A 26,654-nucleotide genomic window follows, 5' to 3' on the forward strand; every position below is an offset into this window, starting at 1 on the left:
CTTCCGACCTCCATTGAATTAGCTTAGTAGAACCACCAAAACTCGTTAGAGGTTATGGGGCTATTTTGGATTCGCAAGGAGCCTCTTGTAGATTTGACAGCTCTATTGCAGTGCACATCCGGTTAGTGCGGATCTGATAGAATATAGCCCTCAATTCTCTGAACGTGGGAAAATAACCACTATGAATACATTACATAGTATGAAGAAACAATGCTCCAGGCTACAGCATCATACTACTTGTCAGACAGATAATACTGTATACTGGCCGTTGGGGTTGGCTTGATGTGGGGTTTGGGGTGTCTCTGGTTGGCTTTTGACCATTTATTTGGATTATTCGCATCTGTATCATTGTTAGGAAGAGGTTTGGTCCAAATCAGATGTTGGGTACTGTATTTATTTCATATTATATGAATTCTATAAATTGAAATGGCCAATTTTGTGCAATCAAGACTTAATTTTAGAGTTCAAATAGTTTTCAACAACATAAAGTTGCAGGAATGCTTTTATCTGTTTCTAACTAAATTAACAATTTCTTTAGTTAGAAACAGAGATGGTGGGTGTCATGGTCTGCTGAAATTACATGGAACAACTCTAATACCAGTCCAGGGTTAGGGTATACTTCTTGCAACAGGTATACTTACACTAACAGAGTGTAAACTAACCTTGGCCGTGGCATTTTACATTGTTGGTCCTTCAGGTGCACTTAGTGTTGTGACAAGCAGGGGGTCATGGCTCGTGTGTGTGTGTGTGTGTGTGTGTGTGTGTGTGTGTGTGTGTGTGTGTGTGTGTGTGTGTGTGTGTGTGTGTGTGTGTGTGTGTGTGTGTGTGTGTGTGTGTGTGTGTTGAGTGGATTATTACTCCAGTAATAATTAGAAGATTCCCTGCTCCTTCCATCCTTGAGATATCATTCATTAGCACGTAGCAAAACAAAATGACAGCTAGAGAAAATATTAAATATGGCAAAAAAATGTTGTCTTTGATAGAACGTCACAAAAACCAGGCTTGATTCAAGGTAGGAGATCGAATGTGTGAGTTTGTGCGTCCCTTCCTCTCTGAAAAATATGTTAGTGTTCAACTTTTTTCTAACTAAGATGGAATACATTATTAATTAGATTACAAAGTTAGTACATGTCATGCATTATATCCACTGGCCGTACAGTGTTACCTTGGTAATGATACTGTTCAATCTTAAGTTTATTCATACTGCAGCTCCACCTAGTGGTTGCAATATACCAAACTATAGTAACTTCATGAAGGGCAGAAAGAAACATTGGATACCATTGGACACTAAGTCCTATTCAGATCCTCCATCATCATCCTCATTACTATCTTCATTACACATTCATCGTACATACACAAAATGTAAAAGTCCACAAAGCAAAGAACACCTAACAAAGGAGTTTTGTGACTCCCAGATAGTGTCAAGGACAGTCATACAGGTATGGAGCAGGGTGTCTTGAAGCCAAGGCGGTCGTAGCATTGACCACGTTACAGGGGTGTGGATAAACCACTTCAGGCCCCCAGATGATGGATAGAGGGAGGGCGTGTAAGAGAGGTTGCTATGTACAGTGCATCGTGGGCCTGTGAGTCTGGTGGGGATTTCAGGGTTGAAAGACGAGACTACTCAAGTTTATGGTTAGACAGTCCAGACTCTAGGGCAGTGGAGGTCCAGGATGAGGAGATGTTTAACCGTAGAAACCGTGGAAGAAGACACAGACACACAGGAGGATAATGCCATTGGCATTGACCACATTCCTCCACAGGGGTTTCTCTGATGTGTCTGTGAGTTTCCTCTGCAGCTCAGCCTGCTCCTCAGCACTCAGCGCGGGAGCATCCGACTTTTCCAAACCACAGAAGTTCAATACTGCCTTCTTACAACAGCCTGGCTCCTCTGTGGGATCTGCACAGACACACAAACACAGTAGGGATGTGTGTGTAGATGTGATAAAAACATTTCTATGTACAGTGCCTTTGGAAAGTCTTCAGACTCTTTGACTTATTCCACATTTTGTTATGTTACAGACTTATTCTGAAATTGATTAGATTGTCTACACACCCCATAATGACAATGCAAAACAGGTTATTAGACATTTTTGCAAATGTATTACAAATATAAAACTTAAATCACATTTACATAAGTATTCAGACCATGTACTCAGTACTTTGTTGAAGAACCTTTGGCAGCAATTACAGCAAGTCTTCTTGGGTATGGAGCGACAAGCTTGGCACACCTGTATTTGGGAAGTTTCTCCCATTCTCCTTGCAGATCCTCTTAAGCAGTCAGGTTGGATGGAGAGCACCACTGCACAGCTATTTTCAGGTCTCTCTAGAGATGTTTGATCAGGTTCAAATCCGGGCTCTGGCTGGGCCACTCAGACTTGTCCTGAAGCCACTCCTGCATTGTCTTGGTTGTGTGCTTAGGGTCGTTGTCCTGTTGGAAGGTGAACCTTCACCCCAGTCTGAGGTCCTGAGTGCTCTGGAGCAGGTTTTCATCAAGGATTACTATGTACTTTGCTCTGTTCATCTTTGCCTCAATCTTGACTAGTCTCCCTGTCCCTGCCACTGAAAAACATCCCCACAGCATGATGCTGCCACGACCATGCTTCACCGTAGGGATGGTGCCAGGTTTCCCCCAGACATGACGCTTTGCATTCAGGCCAAAGAGTTCAATCTTTGTTTCATCAGACCAGAGAATCTTGTTTCTCATGGTCTGAGAGTCTTTAGATGCCTTTTGGCCAACTCCAAGTGGGCTGTCATGTGCCTTTAACTGAGGAGTGGCTTCGGTCTGACCATTATACCATAAAGGCCTGATTGGTGGAGTGCTGCAGAGATGGTTGACCTTCTGGAAGGTTCTCCCATCTCCACATGGGAACTCTAGACCTCTGTCAGAGTGACCATCGGGTTCTTGGTCACCTCCCTGACCAAGGCCCTTTTCCCCCAATTGCTCAGATTGGCTGGGCAGCCAGCTCTAGGAAGTCTTGGTGGTTCTAAACTTCTTCCATTTAAGAATGATGGGGACATTCAATGCTGCAGAAATTTCTTCGTACCCTTCCCCAGATCTGTGCCTCATCACAATCCTGTCTCGGAGCTCTACAGACAATTTCTTTGACCTCATGTCTTGGTTTTTGCTCTGACATGCACTGTCATCTGTGGGATCTTATACAGGTGTGTGCCTTTCAAAATCATGTCCTATCAATTGAATTTACCACAGGTGGACTTCAATCAAGTTGTAGAAACATCTCAAGAATGATCAATGGAAACAGGATGCACCTGAGCTCAATTTTTTGAGTCTCATAGCAAAGGGTCTGAATACTTATGCCAATAAGGTATTTCTGTTTTATTTTGTGTGTAGATTGCTGAGGATTTTAAAAAACTCCTTTTAGAATAAGGATGTAACGTAACAAAATGTGGAAAAAGTCTAGGGGTCTGAATTCTTTCCGAAGGCACTGCATGTCACGGAATAACAGATGGAGATGGGAGAGAGACCTCTCTTACCTTCAATATCCATATAGTCTGATTCTTGGTTTTCTGTCCAATCATCTATCTCCAGATCCAACCTCTCCTCTGTGTGGTTCCTCAGCTTCCAGCACAACCGGTACAACTGGAGTTGGAGGGAGGTAGATGCATGGAACAAACAAATGGGGAGAAGTTCATTTAGAAATAGCTAGAAATAGTTTTTATACAATTAGCATTCATGGATGGAAGAATAACAAAATCAGTTTGGTATTTGTAACTTACATGTTTGTCTTCAATGGGTTTGGTCATGAGGGAGATGGTGAGTATCACCAAGCACGAAATGCAGAACAGAATGATGGAGAAGTAGAGGTAGTGGACTCCACAGATGATCTCAGGACAGTTAGTAGGGGCCACACAGCTGCCCGTCCCATAGGCAAACTCAGCGATCATCCTGGATAGGCCAATGGCCAGGCCTATCATAAGCCCATAGAACACACCCTGAAGGGGGGGAAAGGAGAGTTACTCAACACTTTCTCATGGTTCACTTCCTATTACACAAAAAAACTTTATCAGGAACAAGACAGTAAATGGTGAACGTGGTAACCAGGGATCATTGAGCCAAACTGGCAGAGTACAGATAAACTACACTACATTAGACCACAGGTTAAATTAACCAGTTCAAACAACAAGTAACTAAAGTAAACTAGTTTATATCACAGGGAGTTTGGTTTAGATGGAGACTCACCGGCTCGTTAACACGCTTACAGAAGATGGCGAGCATGAAGGTGGCTGCGATGGGCGGGGTCAGGTAGCTGGTGATGGACTGGATGTAGTCAAAGAGCTGGCCGCTCTGAGCAGACTGGACCACAGGGATCCACGCTATACTCACCCCGATCAGAACCAGGATAAATACCCTTTAAAAACAACGATAATACAATCAATCTTACCCATTTATCTAAAATACGAACATACACAAACACTAGCATAGTGACGTATGCATTAAAGCAATTTAACTCCAAAGAACTTGAGCACGCAGAGATGTGTGTTACTGTACCTCCCAGCGATCATGAGTTCCTTCTCGGAGGCAGAGCTGCGTATCTTGGTGTAGATGTCCATGGTGAACAGGGTGCTGGCACTGTTGAAGATGGAGGTCAGGGAGCTCATCAGAGACGCCATCATCACCGACAGCATCAGGCCTCGCAGACCTGCAGGTGAGAGGGGGAGGACAAGAAGAGAGAGCAGGGAGGAGGTAATGAGAAGGAGAACAGGATGGGAGGGAGGGGAGGTGGATAGGTGTGGAAAAGAGAAAAGATAAAGAATAAGAGACAAACAAATGTGATGGTAGGTTGTAGAAGACAACTATTGTCCTGGTATAAGGACTAGTGCTGTATTTAGTACAATAGTACATTATTTGTAGCAGTAGTATTGGTGTTGGTAGTGGTGACAGGACTGTCATTATTACTACAGATATAGGATATTATACATTTGTAGTGTATTTGCGGTTTAAAAATGCTTCAGAAGTTTGTAATTTCGACTTTTGAAAAATGTATCAACCCATACAAAAATGTCCAATTGTAACCTACATAATAATTCACATTTTCCTGTTGCTGCAGCATTTTTTTTCCTGCTGTAGCAAACTGATTCAAATCAAGATTCTACATCTGTACATGAGTCTTCTGTTATCCACCATTTGGCATGAGGTCTACCACTAGTTTGGGATAGGCGATGTTGGTGCAGCCCACGCTGGCACCACAGTACGTCTGGCACTCATCTGGGTCCACACACGCCACCTCGTCTGGGTAGAGGATTCGGCTGATCATGCCAGGGAAGACCATGACGAACATGGGCAACAGCTTCAGGTAGCCACACAGGATGCAGCCAGCCTTGACATGAGACAGACTTTTGGCAGATAGACAGCGCTGGACAATCACCTAGAGGACAGGGGAGAAAAAAGGCCTCCAGTGACTAGAGGTGATGGATTGAATCTTCAAGGCTCAGTTTTCATGGTCAAAGCATACAGAACTCTGTAAGTATGGTGCCGCTGTATTGCTTGAATATGCCAAGAATCCATATCAAGAGAGGGAAAAAACGGGTTTACTTCCATACAAACACAGATCTACTGACAGGCACAAATGTGTATGCACTATGCAGCTTTTTTTGTACTTTTTACCTTTTTCTCCACAATTGGTAGTTAGTCTTGTCCCTTCGCTGCAACTCCCGTATGGACTCAGGAGAGACAAAGGTCAAGAGCCATGCGTCCTCCAAAACACGGCCATGCCAAGCCGCACTGCTCACTTAACCCAGAAGCCAGCTGCACCAATGTGTCAGAGGAAACATCATACAACTGCCGACCAAAGTCAGAGTGCATGCGCCCAGCCTGCCTCTAAAGTTGCTAGAGCCTAATGGACAAGGACACCCGGCCGGCCAAACCCTCGCTAGACCAGACAACACTGGGCCAATTGTGCGCTGCCTCATGGGTCTCCCAGTCACGGCCGGCTGCGACACAGCCTGGGATTGAACTCTGGTCTGTAATAACGCTTCTACTACTGCAGTGAAGTGCCTTAGACCACTGCACCACTCGAGAGGCCCACTATGCAGCTTTTCTAGTTGAAATATTCATCAAATTAAATGTTTTCCTTTCCAAACATGACCCAAATTGCTGAGCACAGTAGAATGCATGTGAGCCTCAGCCAAGTGGGGGAATCCGATAGGAATTAGACAAACAGAAACTAAGATAAGATTTGAAAGATAGGTGGGATGGGCTGAGGGTTGGGATATGGAACTTGGGACAAGTGGGAGTGGAGTTGCTGGGCAGGGGATAGAATGAAGGTCAAAGATAAAAAATAAACAAAAAAATATGTTTGATTGACACGGACGGTCTCTCGGATGGTTGATGGGCACCTCTCTGGAAACTGGAGGGATGTTGGTGGCCTGGCGGTTGGGAGCTTGGGCCGGTGGCCTTTAGGTCGCTGGTTTGGGTCCCCGTTTTGACTTGGGCAGGACGATGACCCTGGTTGCCTCTGTGGGTCGCTATGGATGGGAGTCTGTTAGATCAGTGGTTTCCCAACTTTTTATAGTCCCGTACCCCTTCAAACATTCAACCTCCAGCTGTGTACCCCCTCTAGCACCAGGGTCAGCGCACTCTCAAATGTTGTTTTTTGCCATCATTGTAAGCCTGCCACACACACACTATACAATACATTTATTAAACATAAGAATGAGTGTGAGTTTTTGTCACAACCCGGCTCGTGGGAAGTGACAAAGAGCTCTTATAGGACTAGAGCACAAATAATATAATAATAATCAATCATTGTAACCATCTTACGTATTAAAACCTTATTTGTAAATCAAAAACTGTGAATAACTCACCACAGGTAAATGAGAAGGGTGTGCTTAAAAGGATGTACATAACTGCAATGTTGGGTTGTATTGGAGAGAGTCTGTCTTAAATCATTTTCCCCACACAGTCTGTGCCTGTATTTAGTTTCCATGCTAGTGAGGGCCGAGAATCCACTCTTACATAGGTACGTGGTTGCAAAGGGCATCAGTGTCTTAACAGAGTGATTTGCCAAGGCAAGAAACTCTGAGCGCAGCCCTATCCAGAAATCTGGCAGTGGCTTCTGATTTGAATTCAATTTTCACAGAACCAATTCTTGCAATTTCGATGAGGCTCTCTTGTTCAGATATCAGAAAATGGACTGGAGGCAGGACATTGAAAGGGATGACGAATCTAGTTGTTTGTGTTGTCCGTTTCGGGAAAGTAACTGAGTAATTGCGCACCCAGCTCTCAGGTTCTTCGCTATTTCACATTTGACATTGTCCGTAAGCTTGAGTTCATTTGCACACAAAGAATCATACAATGATGGAAAAATCTGTGTGTTGTCCTTGTTAATGCAGACAGAAAAGAGCTCAAACTTCTTAATCATAGCTTCAATTTTGTCCCGCATATTGAATATCGTTGAGGAGAGTCCCTGTAATCCTAGATTCAGATAATTCAGGTGAGAAAAAACATCACTCAGATAGGCCAGTCGTGTGAGCAACTCATCATCATGCAAGCGGTCAGACAAGTGAAAATTATGGTCGGTACAGAAAACTTTAAGCTCGTCTCTCAATTAAAAAAAAACATGTCAGTACTTTGCCCCTTGATAACCAACGCACTTCTGTATGTTGCAAAAGAGTTACATGGTTGCTGCCCATATCATTGCATAATGCAGAAAATACCAGAGAGTTCAGGGGTCTTGCTTTTCACTGTAGTGTCCAAAATGTCTTTCAAGCTGTCAGGCATCTCCTTGGCAGCAAGAGCCTCTCGGTGGATGCTGCAGTGTACCCAAGTGGCGTCGGGAGCAACTGCTTGCACGCGCGTTACCACTCCACTATGTCTCCGTCATGGCTTTTGCGCCATCAGTACAGACACCAACACATATTGACCACCAAAGTCCATTTGATGTCACAAAGCTGTCCAGTACTTAAAAAATATCCTCTCATGTTGTCCTGGTTTCCACTGGTTTGCCGAAGAAGATGTCTTCCTTAATTGACCCCGCATAAACGTAATGAACATATACCAGGATCTGTGCCAGGCCCGCCACGTCTGTTGACTTATCCAGCTGTAACGCATAGAATTCACTGGCTTGTATGCAAAGCAGTAATTGTTAAATCTCTTGCCATGTCACTGATGCATTGTGAAACAGTGTTGTTTGATGAAGACATTGTCTGTATATTTTTGGGGGCCTTTTCCCCCAGCATTGTCCCAGCCATATCCGCGACAGCAGGAAGAACTAAGTCCTCCACAATAGTATGCCTGTCCTAGCCACTCGGTAGCTCACCATATAAAATGCTTCTAGCCCCTTCTTATTAATGGTACCTGTTGCTTTTATGCACGTCTTACTACTCGAAACACATCTTTATTCTTGCTCAAAAAACTCCTGTGGCTAATTTTTCAAATGGTCATGTTTCATTTCTAAATGTCTGCACAAGAGTGAAGGTTTCCCGCGAGAGAGTAACGGTTAATGTGATTGGATGTTTATTATTTGACTCGGCTACCTGTATTTGACATTTTGTTGTTATTTCGCTGAACTCTAGATTGTTTAATTTTATTTTTTGCAGTGAAACGAGTCTACTTAGGCGAGAGAAAAAACCTCACCCAAATGTATAGCCCTATTGGAAAATATAAATGGACTGTTTGATTTTTTATTTTTTTTACAAAATATAACATTTTAATAACATTTTTAAAAGATGTGTATGTATGTATGTATATATATATATATATACACATGTGTGTGTATATACATGTATATATGTGTATGTATATATGTGTATATGTGTGTGTGTGTATGTGTATATATATATGTGTATATGTGTGTGTGTATATATATATATATATATATATGCAGACAGAAAATATATATATACATATATATATATATATACACACACACACACACACACACACACACACACACACACGCACATATACACACACATATATATACATATATATATATATACACACACACACACACATATACACACACATATATATACATATATATATACACACACACACACACACACACATATACACACACATATACACACACATATATATACACAAATAAAAATGTGATTAACATACACACACATGCAGTGCCTTGCGAAAGTATTCGGCCCCCTTGAACTTTGCGACCTTTTGCCACATTTCAGGCTTCAAACATAAAGATATAAAACTGTATTTTTGTGAAGAATCAACAACAAGTGGGACACAATCATGAAGTGGAACAACATTTATTGGATATTTCAAACTTTTTTAACAAATCAAAAACTGAAAAATTGGGCGTGCAAAATTATTCAACCCCCTTAAGTTAATACTTTGTAGTGCCACCTTTTGCTGCGATTACAGCTGTAAGTCGCTTGGGGTATGTCACTACCAGTTTTGCACATCGAGAGACTGACATTTTTTCCCATTCCTCCTTGCAAAACAGCTCGAGCTCAGTGAGGTTGGATGGAGAGCATTTGTGAACAGCAGTTTTCAGTTCTTTCCACAGATTCTCGATTGGATTCAGGTCTGGACTTTGACTTGGCCATTCTAACACCTGGATATGTTTATTTTTGAACCATTCCATTGTAGATTTTGCTTTATGTTTTGGATCATTGTCTTGTTGGAAGACAAATCTCCGTCCCAGTCTCAGGTCTTTTGCAGACTCCATCAGGTTTTCTTCCAGAATGGTCCTGTATTTGGCTCCATCCATCTTCCCATCAATTTTAACCATCTTCCCTGTCCCTGCTGAAGAAAAGCAGGCCCAAACCATGATGCTGCCACCACCATGTTTGACAGTGGGGATGGTGTGTTCAGGGTGATGTGCTGTGTTGCTTTTGGTTTCTGACCAGAGCACCTTCTTCCACATGTTTGGTGTGTCTCCCAGGTGGCTTGTGGCAAACTTTAAACGACACTTTTTATGGATATCTTTAAGAAATGGCTTTCTTCTTGCCACTCTTCCATAAAGGCCAGATTTGTGCAATATACGACTGATTGTTGTCCTATGGACAGAGTCTCCCACCTCAGCTGTAGATCTCTGCAGTTCATCCAGAGTGATCATGGGCCTCTTGGCTGCATCTCTGATCAGTCTTCTCCATATATGAGCTGAAAGTTTAGAGGGACGGCCAGGTCTTGGTAGATTTGCAGTGGTCTGATACTCCTTCCATTTCAATATTATCGCTTGCACAGTGCTCCTTGGGATGTTTAAAGCTTGGGAAATCTTTTTGTATCCAAATCCGGCTTTAAACTTCTTCACAACAGTATCTCGGACCTGCCTGGTGTGTTCCTTGTTCTTCATGATGCTCTCTGCGCTTTTAACGGACCTCTGAGACTATCACAGTGTAGGTGCATTTATACTTAGACTTGATTACACACAGGTGGATTGTATTTATCATCATTAGTCATTTAGGTCAACATTGGATCATTCAGAGATCCTCACTGAACTTCTGGAGGGAGTTTGCTGCACTGAAAGTAAAGGGGCTGAATCATTTTGCACGCCCAATTTTTCAGTTTTTGATTTGTTAAAAAAGTTTGAAATATCCAATAAATGTCGTTCCACTTCATGATTGTGTCCCACTTGTTGTTGATTCTTCACAAAAAAATACAGTTTTATATCTTTATGTTTGAAGCCTGAAATGTGGCAAAAGGTCGCAAAGTACAAGGGGACCGAATACTTTCGCAAGGCACTGTATATACACACACACATATATATACACATATACATATATGTATATATGTATATATATATGTGTGTGTGTATATATGTGTGTGTATGTTAATCACATTTTTATTTGGCGTACCCCCGACAGCATTGCGCGTACCCCAGTTTGAGAATACCTGTGTTAGATGACTGAATGTTATGGAAATGTTGAGCAGCTTTACTGCAGGTAGATTGTATGTTTTAATAAAATAAACAATAAAAAAGAGAAGCTTTGAGTTCTGCAGATGTAATAGGCTGTTTCAACTTGTGTATTTACTGTGTGTGAGTGCTCATTTGTGAGTGGTTGAGTGAATCAACATCCTGTTCTTTGTTCATAGTCACCTGTGTGCCTGGCTTTTAATCTTATCTTAGTCTGTGGGAGCGCATTTGTGTCTAACTAAAAATGTTCCTCTCTTCATAAGGTAGTCACTTAAGCTAAGACAAGCTTAGAGCTATTTTGGAAAGAGTGGCCATGATAATGATGCACAAATTAGTGTGTGGGGGTAGATAGTGTGTTTACATGACATGAGTGTGTACTTGTCCTGTGAATGAAGGAGGGAGAGAGGGTGTTAGACTTATTAATTCCCTACAGAGCAGTAGGCTACCTGATCAGTGCACCAATACCAGGTGGCCTGGACAGTGAGACCAAACACCAGGCCTGGCCAAGGCAGGTCCCCTGTCACCGCGTCCCTGAAGATGTGGAAGGAGTCAGGCCTAGGGGTGTAGCATCTCTTACTGATGTTGACCCCAGTCTGAGTAGGCATGGCCATCATGTAGCGCTCCTGGAAGTTCTCATAACCTCCCACCTGATTGAAGGCTGAGGAGACAGACAGGAGAGGGTTAGAAACTGGGATCACAGATGAACTAGTAGTAGCAATGAACTAAAAGTAGAAAGAGGAATAAGAGAGGCCAGATAAATAGCAGGGGGACGACAATGAGGAAGAGATGGCGTTATTGGAACTGGAAAAGAGGGACCGGGCAGCATGAGGTACATAGATGCATAAAAAGACATTACCATAACCCATGAGGATGAAAGATCCCACGACCATGATGATGGTCTGCAAAGTGTCTGTGTAGATCACTGCAGCCAGTCCACCTGTGGTACAGTACACTTAGTGAGATACAGCACAATACAATTCCAATCATTATTTATATAGGGTTGTACATGACTAAGCTGTGGAAAGCTCCTGTAGTACTCGTTTACACTATAAATGTGATATTTTATTTTTAACTGTAATGATTGCCCATGGTCAAAAGGGATAGTATTTTAATGGTCCAGTTGCTCGTTTGATGTTCATCTATCATAAAGAATCAATGGGTGGCAGGTAGCCTAGCAGTTAAGAGCATTGGGTCAGTAACCAAAAGGTTGCTGGTTCAAATCCCTGAACTGACTAGGTGAAAAATCGATCGATGGGCCCTTGGGTAAGGCACTTAACACTAATGCTCTTATCCAGAGTAATCTTCTAGATGACTCAAATGTAATAACTCCCCCTCAGCAGTGCTGTACATTTGCGATAATGATAAAAATAAAATAATAATAGTACACACATCATTTGCTGTTGACTCTAGCGCGAAACGATTGCTTTGTCACGTGTGCATCACAGTACTTGATGTTGTGAGTCAATCTATTTATAGGATTGGGTTTAGTAAACCTGCTATAGAGCAGGGTTTCCCAAACTTCCCAGACCCCCTCTCAGTTCTCGTTTTGGTTTTTGCCCGAGCACTATACAGCTGATTCAAATAATTAAAGGTTGATGATGAGTTGGTTATTTATTTTTTGATTTTACACCAAATTTTTCTCCCCAATTTCGTGACATCTAATTGCGATCTTTTCTCATCGCTGCAACTCCCCAAAGGGCTCGGGAGAGGCAAAGGTCGAGTCATGCATCCTCTGAAACATGCCCCGCCAAGCCGCACTTCTTAGCACCCACTCCAATGTGTTGGAGGAAACACCGTTCAACTGACGACCAAGTCAGCTTGCAGGCACCGGCCCACCACAAGGAGTCGCTAGAAGGCCTCCCGGGTGGCGCAGTGGTCTAAGGCACTGCATCGCAGAGCCCAGGCTCTGTCGCAGCCGGCCGCGACCGGGAGGCCCATGGGGCGGCGCACAATTGGCCCAGATTCGTCCTGGTCGGGGAGGGTTTGGCCGGCAGGGATATCCTTGTCTCATCGCGCACTAGAGCGCGATGAGCCAAGAAAAGCCCCCCCCCGGCCAAGCCCTCCCCTAACCCGGACGACACTGGGCCAATTGTGCCCCGCCCTATAGGACTCCCGGTCACAGCTGATGGGATCAAACCCCAGGCTGTAGTGATGCCGCAAGATCGCGATGAAGTGCAGTTAGCGTTACAGGTAAGAGCTCCATATTGGTTTACAGGGACACAGTTGATCTAGGGCTCCTCTCAGTGAATTAGTTATATATTGCTGTTATATATGCAGTTATATAGTATATACAGTAAGTGACAAAGGAGGCTGGTGAGGGAGTACCACTCCAGCTACTATGAGCCCATCCTCCCCATTTAAAGTGCCACTAGCCACCACTAAGTGGAGCATATACATAAGTACTGTATACCTGTGACTGTGTATAGAGCAGTGATACTTAGTAGGAGAACCACAGCTAGGTAGATATTCAGCCCCAGAGCCTGGTTAATAAAGATGGCTCCAGAGAACATATCCGCCTGACAGAGAGAGAGAGAATGAAAAGAAAGAGCAGAGAGTTTTTATCAATGGGACAACGGAAGGGTTTATATGGACTAAATGGGGCTATTGTACATGCCTAGTCATTTTTTATGGACTGAACATCAGTGATATACAATGAACAGAGATATGAGGAACTTACTGAGATCTTAGTGAAGACATAGAGGAAGAGTGAGAGCACTGAGAGATAGATGCGGATGCGCTGCCCTCCGAACCTCTTCTTCAAGTACTCTGGCATGGTCACGACCTAAACACCTCCAGTATACGTGATTACACATTAGAATAGCACTTGAAATGGCTTGGTAAAATGGTAATTCCTCTCTAATAACACAAAAGGTTGTACTCACCCCAGCTTTGATGTAAATGGGCACAAAGAGCCATCCAAGAAGGATCACCACCACAAGGGCCTGAAAAACACATATTCTAAGGGCTCAGATGGGGAATTCATGAAATGACAGATTAACCTTTTTTACTAGACGTGCTACTGCTTTTATCCACTGCTGTGCTCAAGTATCGATCGACACAATAACCTACAGGCGTATCGGCCCCAGAATGTATAGATCATTTATTTATCACCTTTTATACAATTAAAGTGCAATAAAGATGGAGATGAGTGATAATATCAGATGTCAGACTTTATGATGATGTTTGCCTAAGAGGTTATCATGGTATTTACTTTAGACGTTGCCACTCACATTCCATTCAAATCCACCAATGGCAATTCCAGCTGCAGCCGCAGTCCCTGCAATGCCAACAAAATGCCCACTGCCAATGTTGCTGGCAAAGAGAGATGCCCCAATCTGGGAAAGGGGATAGAAGAAGGACAGAGGAATGTTCATTATCAATTTATACAGAAAGTAGTTATATTATTTCACAGTATTTGGATATGGAAGGTCATTGAGGAGCACTTCATTCATAAAGGAACATTTACAACAGCAAAGGGCATGCCATGTAGGATAACAGGGATAAGGGTTGCCAAGTCCATAGTCCATAGTTCCATAGAAGGAAATTAAGTTAGGCACTATGTGTCATGGTAAAATTATTGGGTGGTTGGGAACCGATCAGTCTAAAATGAAAGGTATGGTATTTGTGGACCTCCAATGCAACAAGATAAAACATAATGCCCTTATAACATAATTTTTCTGATTTTAAATATGAGCTGGACATTTCCAATACAGGCAAGTATTGGGATAGTTCAGGAGAGCAGGGTGTGTCTTTCCAAATATGGGCCAGTGTCACAAACAGTGGCCAGCAAAGTAGAGAGAGACAGATGCATTCGAATGTCATAATGTATTATTGAGATACTATGTAATAAACTGTCCTGAGAGAAGACTTTTACTCACAGGCCACCACACCATGCTTCTTCCTGCCAGGAAGAATCCCCCTACTGTGGCTCGGTTTGTGCTCACCATAGCCTGCAAAGGTTAGACGGGATCATTGAGTTGTTTTGAGATACTATATCCATGTGCCAGGGATCAATAACCTTGTGGTTACATGAATACAGTAAGTAGCACCTCTTTCAGTTGTATATAACTGGAGAGGTACACCCCCCCCCCCCCTCTATTTATTTGGACAATGAAGCTAAAACGCTTAATTTGGCTCTATACTACAGCATTTTGGATTTGAGATCAAATGTTTCATATGAGGGGACAGTACAGAATATAACTTTTTATTTGAGGGTATTTTCATACATATCTGATCGAGTCCCTCCATTTGAAGGTGTCGTGTATTTGGACAAATTAGTGTAATAAAGTAGTCAAACGTTTAGTATTTGGTCCCATTTTCCTAGCACGCAATGACTACATCACTTCTATTGTAAACAAATAATATAATATGTTTGTGACCACTTCTACATTGATTTGGATGCTACCATGATTACAGATCATCGTAAATAATGAGTGAGAAAGTTAGAGGCACAAAGATAATGTACCCAAAGCATGCTAATGTCTCACCATTACCAATGCTAACCTCCAACAGTGGAGGTTAGTATTCACACCCCTTGAAAGTATTCTCACCCCTTGACTTTTCCCCAAAATAATAGTTACAGCCTGAATTTAAAATTGAATAAATTTAGATGTTTATGAATTATGTTTTTGGAAATGTTTACTAATTAATAGAAATTAAATGCTGAAATATCTTCAGTCAATAAATATTCAACCGCTTCATTATGGCAAGCCTAAATAAATTCAGGAGTACAACATTTCTTAACAACTCACATAATAAGTTGCATGGACTCACTCTGTGTGCAATAATAGTGTTTAACATGATTTTGGAATGACTACTCTGTACACCACAGATACAATCTCTGTACCCCACACATACATTTATCTGTAATGTTCCTTAGTCGAGGAGTGAATTACAAACACAGATTCAACCACAGAGACCAGGGAGGTTTGTGGGCATTTTAATTAATCCCATTGTCTGGAAGTGTTCCAAATACACTGCAAACATCCAAAATACATAATACACTACTGTTAAAGTTTTGGGTCACTTAGAAATGTCCTTCTTTTGAAAGAAAATCACATCAAATAGATCAGAAATACAGTGTAGACATTGTTAATGTTGTAAATGACTATTGTAGCTGGAACCTGAAGATTGTTTATGGAATATCAACATAGGTGTACAGAGGCCCATTATCAGCACCCCTGTGTTCCAATGTCACATTATGTTATATAATCCAAGTTAATAATTTTAAAAGGCTAATTGATCATTAGAAAACTATTTTGCAATTATGTTAGCATAGCTGAACCAGAATTATGTTAGCACAGCGGAACCAGAATAAAAAGAGGAGTGGAAGGCCCCGGTGCACAACTGAGCAAGAGGACAAGTACATTAGAGTGTCTAGTTAAAGACGTCTCACAAGTCCTCAACTGGCAGTTTCATTAAATAGTACCCGCAAAACACCAGTCAACATCGAAGAGGCGACTTCTAGAGTTGCAAAGAAAAAGCCATATCTCAGACTGGCCAATAAAAAGAAAAGATTAAGATTGTCAAAAGAACACAGACACTGGACAGAGGAACTCTTCCTAGAAGGCAAGCATCCCGGAGTTGCTTCTTCACCTTTGATGTTGAGACGGGTGTTTTGCGTATACTATTTAATGAAGTTGCCAGTTGAGAACTTGTGAGGCGTCTGTTTCTCAAACTAGACACTCTAATGTACTTGTCCTCTTGCTCAGTTGTGCACCGGGGCCTCCCACTCCTCTTTCTATTCTGGTTGGAAACGGTTTGCGCAGTTCTGTGAAGGGAGTAGTACACAGCGTTGTACGAGATTTTCGGTTTCTTGGCAATTTCTCACATAGAATAGCCTTCATTTCTCAGAACAAGAATAGACTGACAAGTTTCAAAAGACAGTTCTTTGTTTCTGGCCATTTTGAGACTGTAATCAAACACACAAATGCTGATGCTCCAGATACTCAACTAGTCTAAGGAAGGACTGTTTTACTGCTTCTTTAATTAGCACAACAGTTTTTGGCTGTGCTAAAATAATTGCAAAAGTTTTTTTAAATGATCAATTAGCCTTTTAAAATGATCAACTTGGATTAGCTAACACAACGTGCGTTTGGAACACAGGAGTGATGGTTGCTGATAAAGGGCCTCTGTACGCCTACGTAGATATTCCATTAATAATCTTCAGTTTCCAGCTACAATAGTCATTTACAACATTAACAATGTCTACACTGTATTTCTGATCAATTTGATGTTATTTTAATGACCCCAAACTTTTGAATGGTAGTGTATATAGTCCTACAGCTAAAAACAACAATGCCAATTCAAAACAAACTGCTATTGAAGTTAAAGAAAGTGTGTATTATCAATTTACCTGATTTTAATAACTGTTACTTTGGACAAGATCAAGACGTCAGTATTCTTGCAATGTTTTTTGTATAAAAGAATCTTAAATTACAGCTGAAATTTAGCAAATTCTGAATTTGTGATCAATCGTGATTAATCCTAGCAAATGCTGTGTTTAACTCGATTAAATGTGTTAATCGTTTGACAGCCCTAGTAGTTGGTACTGTATGTGTGTGTGCACATCTACTCTCCACACATAGCTGAAACAATATAACACATTCAACTGTATTGCTCAGCAATTTAATTCTAACATTCTTGGTGACTTAAACATTTGTCAATATTATCCATTTGGCAGGAGGGCATAAATTGAAACAATCAAGGTTCTTCACTGAAAGGTCAGTACACTTGTTACTCTTAGAAAAAAAGGTTCCTAAAGGGTTCTTCGGCTGTCCCTATAGGAGAACCCTTTTTGGCTCCAGGTAAACCCTTTTTGGTTCCACGTAAAACCCTTTTGGGTTCCATGTAGAACCCTCTGTGGAAAGGGTTCTCCTATGAGGATGGCTGAAGAAGCGTTTTAGGTTCTAGGTAGCTCCTTTTTTGTAAGAGTGTAAGTGAGTGTAGGCTTCTTGACATTCATACTTAACAACAGACATGCCCTTCCTTGCTTACACTTGAGGAGAACGTTGGCATAATGTTCCAGGCACAATAGCCCAATTGGGTCAATATCTGCAGAAACAAGTATACTGCATCAGTCTAGCCAAGAACCTACTAGTGATTAAAAAAATGTGGACGCCATCTGACAACAGATGACCGTGAATGTTGTGTGTATATATTATTTGTTGTGTGTATATGTACTGACATGTACAGTATGTGTTACTGATAGATACACACACTACATGTGAAAACAAATCATTCAGTCGGTTATTCATACCGGTTAAAGACTATAGCGATATTGTCTATATGAATGCAGCTACTGTACCACTGTATTGAAGCCATTGGACAGAGTTTATCACAGTGCACTACGGCTTTTTTATGGGCGATAGTTTCAATAATGTATGTAAATTGTCAAGCCTTTTGTCTGTGATGTCTTTTTCGTTATGTGTCGGACCCCAGTAAGACTAGCTGTTGCCATTGGTGTCTGCTAATGTGGATCATTATAAAATAAAATAACTTTGTCATGAAAGTGTAGAATATCATAATTCATATTTCACTTTTGTACATCTAAGGACTTTGTCATATTATCATTCAGAAGGAAACACTATCCAGATGCTTCCACTGGTTTTTAATAAGGTTTCTTGGACTTTAACGTATTCAGAATAGAGAAAACAACCAATTTTTCTTGAGATTAGACGACAACCATGCCATGCATCTCTTTATCATTGCTGAGGGGTTAACTATTCATAGACACAGATTTGTTTAAGAGTTTGCAGACTGGTCAATGGAAAGACTAAGCAACTCACCCATACTCCGACTGCCAAGACAACCAAAAAGTAGATCACAATGACGGAGATATCCGCCGGGTTGTTGAGGGCTACCGTGCCATTGTTAAACACATTCCTAACTAAGGGGAACCCAGAATAATCGTTTGTCATTTTGTCTGCTCCGAGCTGCAGAGGTGACCAGAGGACAGGTGTGTTGATGAAGATTCTGTCCTTTACTGTTGCTTCTGTACCACTGACCCCAAAGGTAGGTATAAGTGTGTGTGTGTGTGTGTGTGTGTGTGTGTGTGTGTGTGTGTGTGTGTGTGTGTGTGTGTGTGTGTGTGTGTGTGTGTGTGTGTGTGTGTGTGTGTGTGCGTGTGTAATGCGTGTACTGCTGGTTAATATTGTGTTAGAGACCATGAAAAGGTGTGTCAGCTTGCCTGCCAATGCGTGTGTGCATTGCAGCAAATTAATAAATGTTTGAATTGTTCACAAACGTGTCAGAAATCAAAGAATGTGTTTAATGGCAAACAAAGGGTAACTAATGATCAACCGAACAGGAAATGCTTGGAGGAAAGAAACATATTCCTGTAAAAAATAAAATAATTTAGGAAGCATATCACTCCACTATCAGAATTACACTAAACCTAGTCGTAATGGAAAGGGCTGTTTGATCAAACTCTTGGTAGATAAGTAAACTGTGACAGTGCTGTGGCAGCAGGTGAGTTGAGGACTCCTGTGAGAAAGAGCATATGGTGGGTTTCTGATTTGTTTTAGTAGGATATGTTTAATAGGAAACTATAGTAGTAGTAATAATAATATAGTGAACCAAAATAAAAACGCCATATGTAAAGTGTTGATCCCAATGTTTCATGGGCTGAAATAAAAGATCCCAGAAATGTTCCATAAGCACAAAGAGACTATTTTGATGAAATTTTGTGCACAAATTTGTTGACATCCATTTTAGTGAGTATTTCTCCTTTGCCAAGACAATCCATCCACCTGACAGGTGTGGCATATCAAGAAATGGATTAAACAGCATCATTACTAAAATGTGCACTTTTGTCACACAACATACTGCCACAGATTTCTCAAGTTTTGAGGGAGAGTACAATTGGCATGCTGACTGCAGGAATGTCCACCAGAACATTTGCCAGATATTTGAATGGCAGTACGTCCAAGTGGCCTCACAACCGCAGACCACGTGTAACCACGTCAGCCCAGGACATCCACATCGGCTTTTTTTTATCTGCGGGATGGTCTGAGACCAGCCTCTTGGACAGCTGATGAAAGTGAGGAGTATTTCTGTGTGTAATAAAGCCCTTTCGTAGGGAAAAACTCATTCTGCTTGGCCTAGCTCCCCAGTTGGTGGGCCTATCATGTGAAATCCATAGATTAGGGCCTACTTTATTCATTTAAATTTACTGATTTTCCTTACAAACTCAGCTAAAAAATGTACGTCCCTTTTTCAGGACCCTGTCTTTCAAAGATAATTCGTAAAAATCCCAAAATCCACAGATCTCCATCCCATGCTTGTTCAATGAACCATAAACAATTAATTAACATGCACCAGTGGAACGGTCATTAAGACACTAACAGCTTACAGACGGTAGGCAATTACTGACTCTGAAAACCCCCAAAAGAAAGATGCCCTGGGTCCCTGCTCATCTGCGTGAATTTGCCTTAGGCATGCCGCAAGGAGGCATGAGGCCTGCAGATGTGGCCAGGGCAATAAATTGCAATGTCTGTGCTGTGAGACGCCTAAGACAGTGCTACAGGGAGACAGGACGGACAGCTGATCGTCCACGAGGTGGCAGACCACGTGTAACAACACCTGCACAGGATCGGTACAACCGAACATCACACCTACGGAGCAGGTACAGGATGGCAACAACAACTGCCCGAATTAAATCAAATCAAATCAAAGTATATTTGTCACCTGCGCCGAATACAAACGGTGTAGACCTTACAGTGAAATGCTTACTTACAGGCTCTGACCAATAGTGCAAAAAAGGTATTAGGTGAACAATGGGTAAGTAAAGAAATAAAACAACTGTAAAAAAGCAGTTATATACAGTAGCGAGGCTATAAAAGTAGCGAGGCTACATACAGACACTGGTTAGTCAGGCTGATTGAGGTAGTATGTACATGTAGATATGGTTAAAGTGACTATGCATATATGATGAACAGAGAGTAGCAGTAGCATAAAAGAGGGGTTGGCGGGTGGTGGGTGGGACAAAATGCAGATAGCCCGGTTAGCCAAAGTGCGGGAGCACTGGTTGGTCGGCACAATTGAGGTAGTATGTACATGAATGTATAGTTAAAGTGACTATGCATATATGATAAACAGAGAGTAGCAGCAGTGTAAAAAGAGGGGTTGGGGGTGGCACACAATGCAAATAGTCCGGGTAGCCATTTGATTACCTGTTCAGGAGTCTTATGGCTTGGGGGTAAAAACTGTTGAGAAGCCTTTTTGTCCTAGACTTGGCACTCTGGTACCACTTGCCATGCGGTAGTAGAGAGAACAGTCTATGACTGGGGTGGCTGGGGTCTTTGACAATTTTTAGGGCTTTCCTCTGACACCGCCTGGTGGAGAGGTCCTGGATGGCAGGCAGCTTAGCCCCAGTGATGTACTGGGCCGTATGCAATACACTCTGTTGTGCCTTGCGGTCAGAGGCCGAGGAATTGCCGTACCAGGCAGTGATGCAACCAGTCAGGTTGCATCACTGCTCTCAATGTTGCAGCTGTAGAACCTTTTGAGGATCTTAGGACCCATGCCAAATCTTTTTAGTTTCCTGAGGGGGAATAGGCTTAGTCGTGCCCTCTTCACGACTGTCTTGGTGTGTTTGGACCATTCTAGTTTGTTGTTGTTGTGGACATCAACGAACTTGAAGCTCTCAACCTGCTCCACCACAGCCCGTCGATAAGAATGGGGGCATGCTCGGTCCTCCTTTTCCTGTAGTCCACAATCATCTCCTTAGTCTTGGTTACGTTGAGGGATAGGTTGTTATTCTGGCACCACCCGGCCAGGTCTCTGACCTCCTCCCTGTAGGCTGTCTCGTCGTTGTCGGTGATCAGGCCTACCACTGTTGTTTTGTCTGCAAACTTAATGATGGTGGTGGAGTCGTGCATGGCCATGCAATCGTGGGTGAACAGGGAGTACAGGAGGGGACTGAGCACGCACCCCTGTGGAGCACCAGTTTTGAGGATCAGCATGGCAGATGTGTTGCTACCTACCCTCACCACCTGGGGTCAGCCCATCAGGAAGTCCACGATCCAGTTGTAGAGGGAGGTGTTTAGTCCCAGGATCCTTAGCTTAGTGATGAGCTTTGAGGGTACTATGGTGTTGAACGCTGAGCTGTAGTCAATGAAAAGCATTCTCACATAAGTGTTCCTTTTGTCCAGGTGGGAAAGGGCAGTGTGGAGTGCAATAGAGATTTCAACATCTGTGGATCTGTTGGGGCGGTATGCAAATTGAAGTGGGTCTAGGGTTTCTGGGATAATGGTATTGATGTGAGCCATTACCAACCTTTCAAAGCACTTCATGGCTATGGATGTGAGTGCTACGGGTCTGTAGTCATTTAGGCAGGTTGTCTTTGTGTTCTTGGTTACAGGGACTATGGTGGTCTGCTTGAAACATGTTAGTATTACAGACTCAATCATGGACATGTTGAAAATGTCAGTGAAGACACCTGCCAGTTGGTCAACACATGCCCAGAGCACAAGTCCTGGTAATCCGTCTGGCCCCGCAACCTTGTGTATGTTGCCCTGTTAAAAGGTCTGACGTCGGCTAAGGAGAGCGTGATCACACAGTCGTCTGGAACAGCTGATGCTCTCATGCATGCCTCAGTGTTGCATGCCTCGAAGCGAGCATAGAAGTGATTTAGCTCGTCTGGGAGGCTCGTGTCACTGGGCAGCTTGCAGCTGTGCTTCCCTTTGTAGACTGTAATAGTTTGCAAGCCCTGCCACATAAGACGAGCATCAGAGCCGGTGTAGTATGATTCAATCTTAGCCCTGTATTGACGCTTTGCCTGTTTGATGGTTCGTCGCTGGGCATAGCTGGATTTCTTGTAAGCTTCCGGGTAATTGTCTCGCACCTTGAAAGCGGCAGCTCTACCCTTTAGCTCAGTGCGAATGTTGCCTGTAATCCATGGCTTCTGGTTGGGGTATGTACGTACAGTCACTGTGGGGACGACGTCCTTAATGCACTTATTGATAAAGCCAGTGACTGATGTGTTGTACTCCTCAATGCCATCAGAAGAATCCCGGAAAATGTTCCAGTCTGTGATAGCAAAACAGTCCTGTAGTTTTAGCATCTGCTTCATCTGACCACTTTTTTATAGACCGAGTCACTGGTGCTTCCTGCTTTAATTTTTGTGCTTGTAAGCAGGAATCAGGAGGATAGAGTTGTGGTCGTATTTACCAAATGGACGGCGAGGGAGAGCTTTGTACGCGTCTCTGTGTGTGAAGTACAGGTGATCTAGATTTTTTTTTCCTTCTGGTTGCAAATTTAACATGTTGATGGAAATTTGGTAGAACTGATTTAAGTGTCCCTGTATTAAAGTCTCCGGCCACTAGGAGCGCCGCCTCTGGGTGAGTGGTTTCCTGATTGCTTATTTCCTTATACAGCTGACTCAGTGCGGTCTTAGTGCCAGCATCTGTCTGTGGTGGTAAATAAACAGCCACGAAAAGTATAGCTGAAAACTCTCTAGGCAAGTAGTGTGGCCTGCAATTTATCACAATATACTTCAGGCGAGCAAAATCTAGAGACTTCCTTAGATTTCGTGCACCAGCTGTTGTTTACAAATATGCACAGACCGCCTCCCCCTCGTCTTACCGGAGTGTGCTGTTCTATCCTCTTCGGTGTTCTATCTATCCTCGGTGCAGCGTATTTCCTGCTAGCTGAATATCCATGTCGTCATTCAGCAAAGATTCCGTAAAACATAGGATATTTCAGTTTTTGATGTCCCATTGGTAGGATATTCGTGACCGTACCTCATCTAGTTTATTGTCCAATGATTACACGTTGGCGCCTTTCCGGGTCCTGACCAGGCATCCGGCTCTTTGTCCTCTGTACCTGCGTCACTTCCTCTTGCAAATAAAGGGGATGTTGGCCCGGTCGGGTTTTTAGAGAATGTCCTGTGCGTCTTGCTTGTTGAAGAAAAAATCTTTCCTCCGGCGCCATTTTGACCAGGAACACACAATCCCTCCATCAGTGATTAGACTATCCGTAATAAGCTGAGAGAGGCTGGACTGAGGGCTTGTAGGCCTGTTGTAAGGCAGGTCCTCACCAGACATCACCGGCAACAACGTCGCCTATGGGCACAAACCCACCGTCGCTGGACATGACAGGACTGGCAAAAGTTGCTCTTCACTGACGAGTCGCGGTTTTGTCTCACCAGGGGTGATGGTCTGATTCGCATTTATCGTTGAAGGAATGAGCGTTACAGGCGGTGTGTCACAGCATCATCTAACTGAGCTTGTTGTCATTGCAGGCAATCTCAACGCTGTGCGTTACAGGGAAGAAATCCTCCTCCCTCATGTGCTACCCTTCCTGTAGGCTCATCCTGACATGACCCTCCAGCATGACAATGCCACCAGCCATACTGCTCATTTTGTGCGTGATTTCCTGCAAGACAGGAATGTCAGTGTTCTGCCATGGCCAGTGAAGAGCCCGGATCTCAATCCCATTGAGCACATCTGGGACCTGTTGGATTGGAGGGTGAGGGCTAGGGCCATTCCCCCCCAGAAATGTCCGGGAACTTGCAGGTGCCTTGGTGGAAGAGTGGGGTAACATCTCACAGAAAGAACTGGCTAATCTGGTGCAGTCCATGAGGAGGAGATGCACTGCAGTACTTAACACAGCTGGTGGCCACACCAGATACTAACTTACTTTTGATTTTGACCCCCCCTTTGTTCAGGGACACATTATTCAATTTCTGTTAGTCACATGTCTGTGGAACTTGTTCAGTTTATGTCTCAGTTGTTGAATCTTATGTCCATACAAATATTTACACGTTAAGTTTGCTGAAAGTAAACGCAGTTGACAGTTTCTTTTTTTGCTGAGTTTATGAACTGTAACTCAGTAAAATCTTTGAAATTGTTGCATGTTTCGTTTATATTTTTGTTCAGTATAATAACAATGGCATTAGATGTATGTTAATGGTCATCGCTATAGTATAGTATGTTGACTGCAAGCCTAGTCCATGACCTCTGTCAATATGATGGTTTATATCAACAAGTTAACTAATTCTAAGGTCAGTCAACCAAAAAGGTACTTTCTCCACAACGCTACCTCACCCACAGAGTAAACACGCCCACAGATAGTGGGTTAATTATTACTCTGTCCTTCCGTCATTCCTCCTTGACTGTGTGTAATGAGGTGCTGCTATCCATAGAATTATATGTATTTCCGTCATTCCTTGTCAGGTTGCTGGTGAAGACTTGAGTGTGTGTGAGGTGCTGTTATCCATAAAATATGTATTTCTCTTTCATAAACAATTATCTGTCACATCTCAATCACAGCTACAAACAATCTTGTTCACAAAGTTGCATCAGTGTCTACAATATATAACATTTGTAACATCACAGTATGATCTTACAATACCCTTGTATTGCTCCTATCTTGGTATCGCCTGATGCTTCAATCCCGACCCTGTGCTTTTATCTCAGCTATTTCAAAGCCTGAACTATCTCCTAGAAGGCCAGCTTCCCGGAGTCGCCTCTTCACTGTTGACTTGGAGACTGGTGTTTTGCGGGTACTATTTAATGAAGCTGCCAGTTGAGAATTTGTGAGGCATCTGTTTCTCAAACTAGACACTAATGTACTTGACCTCTTGCTCAGTTGTGCACCGGGGCCTCCCACTCCTCTTTCTATTCTGTTAAAAGCCAGTTTACGCTCTTCTGTGAAGGGAGTAGTACACAACGTTGTACGAGATCATTCGTTTCTGGCAATTTCTCGCATGGAATTGCATTCATTTCTCAGAACAAGAATAGACTTGACGAGTTTCAGAAGAAGGTTAATTGTTTCTGGCCATTTTGAGCCTGTAATCGAACCCACAAATGCTGGTGCTCCAGATACTCAACTAGTGTAAAGAAGGCCAGTTTTACTGTTTCTTTAATCAGGACAACAGTTTTCAGCTGTGCTAACATAATTGCAATAGGGTTTTCTAATGATCAACTTGGATTAGCTAACACAACGTGCCATTGGAACACAGGAGTGATGGTTGCTGACAATGGGCCTCTATACGCCTATGTAGATATTCCATTAAATATCAGCCTTTTCCAGCTACAATAGTCATTTACAACATTGTCTTCACTCTATTTCCGATCAATTTGATATTATTTTAATGGACGAAAAAAAAAGCTTTTCTTTCAAAAACAAGTGACCCCAAACATTTGAACAGTAGTGTATATTACTTTACTTGAGCTGTTACACTATAAACCCTGTAGTTGAGAGTAAAAGTACCAAAAACCATCACTAGATGCTGCTATTGAGTTGAGCTGAGCATGGTTAAATGCAGAGGACAAAAAAAAAGAGCCCGCAAGGCTCAAAAAAGGGTGGTGAAACCAGCCAGGGTTCTGTTCAGTTGGGCACATGAAAGCAAAACATTTGCAACAGAAAACAAAAACGGGTAGTATTAGACTTATTACTAGCCTTTTTTTTAAACAAATGGTTAAGTTAGTTAAATATAAAAGGTGTGTCGATAATTAATTGGAAATGTATACTGCACCAAGATTCCCTGATGGACAAAGTCAGAATGGGTGAGGAATACCATGAGAGCAACATCCTCACCATAAACACAAAATCCTACACAGTGAACAAAATCAGTGTGTGTCTGTGTGTAATACCTGAATGAGAAAATAAACACACATGACCAAATTGCTCATGACTGCAGGGCAAGATTCACTCAGCGACTGACGCGCACAATCATGCTGTTCATCCAAGTATTCCCACAGAATAGGCTACACACGCATGTCTGCACACAAACACACTATAAAACAGCACACCAAAGACAGAAATCAAGGCCATTTGTTGAAATGATAAATTACTCTGAAG

At 42.5% G+C, this 26,654-nt stretch overlaps 1 protein-coding gene across 2 annotated transcripts; it reads right to left on the bottom strand.

Moving 5' to 3' along the window:
* Nucleotides 1-888: 888 nt before the first annotated feature.
* LOC109874303 (sodium/glucose cotransporter 1-like) lies at nt 889-18,856 on the bottom strand. 2 transcript variants are annotated; one of them, XM_020466159.2, is made up of 14 exons: nt 18,635-18,856; nt 14,726-14,797; nt 14,078-14,182; nt 13,730-13,789; nt 13,525-13,629; nt 13,258-13,363; nt 11,704-11,784; nt 11,294-11,505; nt 5,144-5,387; nt 4,511-4,661; nt 4,202-4,370; nt 3,739-3,954; nt 3,496-3,601; nt 889-1,900 (listed from the first exon to the last, which is right to left on the bottom strand). In XM_020466159.2, exons 1-14 carry the CDS (start codon nt 18,764-18,766, stop codon nt 1,686-1,688), a joined length of 1,974 nt encoding a protein of 657 aa, XP_020321748.1. In that variant the 5' UTR covers nt 18,767-18,856; the 3' UTR covers nt 889-1,685. The 2 variants fall into 2 exon arrangements, with proteins under 2 accessions (XP_020321748.1, XP_020321749.1); XM_020466160.2 differs by lacking the exons at nt 14,726-14,797; nt 18,635-18,856 and having other exon boundaries at nt 13,525-13,637; nt 14,078-14,110.
* Between the last annotated feature and the right edge of the window lie 7,798 nt (nt 18,857-26,654).

The sequence above is a fragment of the Oncorhynchus kisutch genome, linkage group LG29 (genome assembly GCF_002021735.2).
Source record: "Oncorhynchus kisutch isolate 150728-3 linkage group LG29, Okis_V2, whole genome shotgun sequence".
Classification (NCBI taxonomy): domain Eukaryota; kingdom Metazoa; phylum Chordata; class Actinopteri; order Salmoniformes; family Salmonidae; genus Oncorhynchus; species Oncorhynchus kisutch.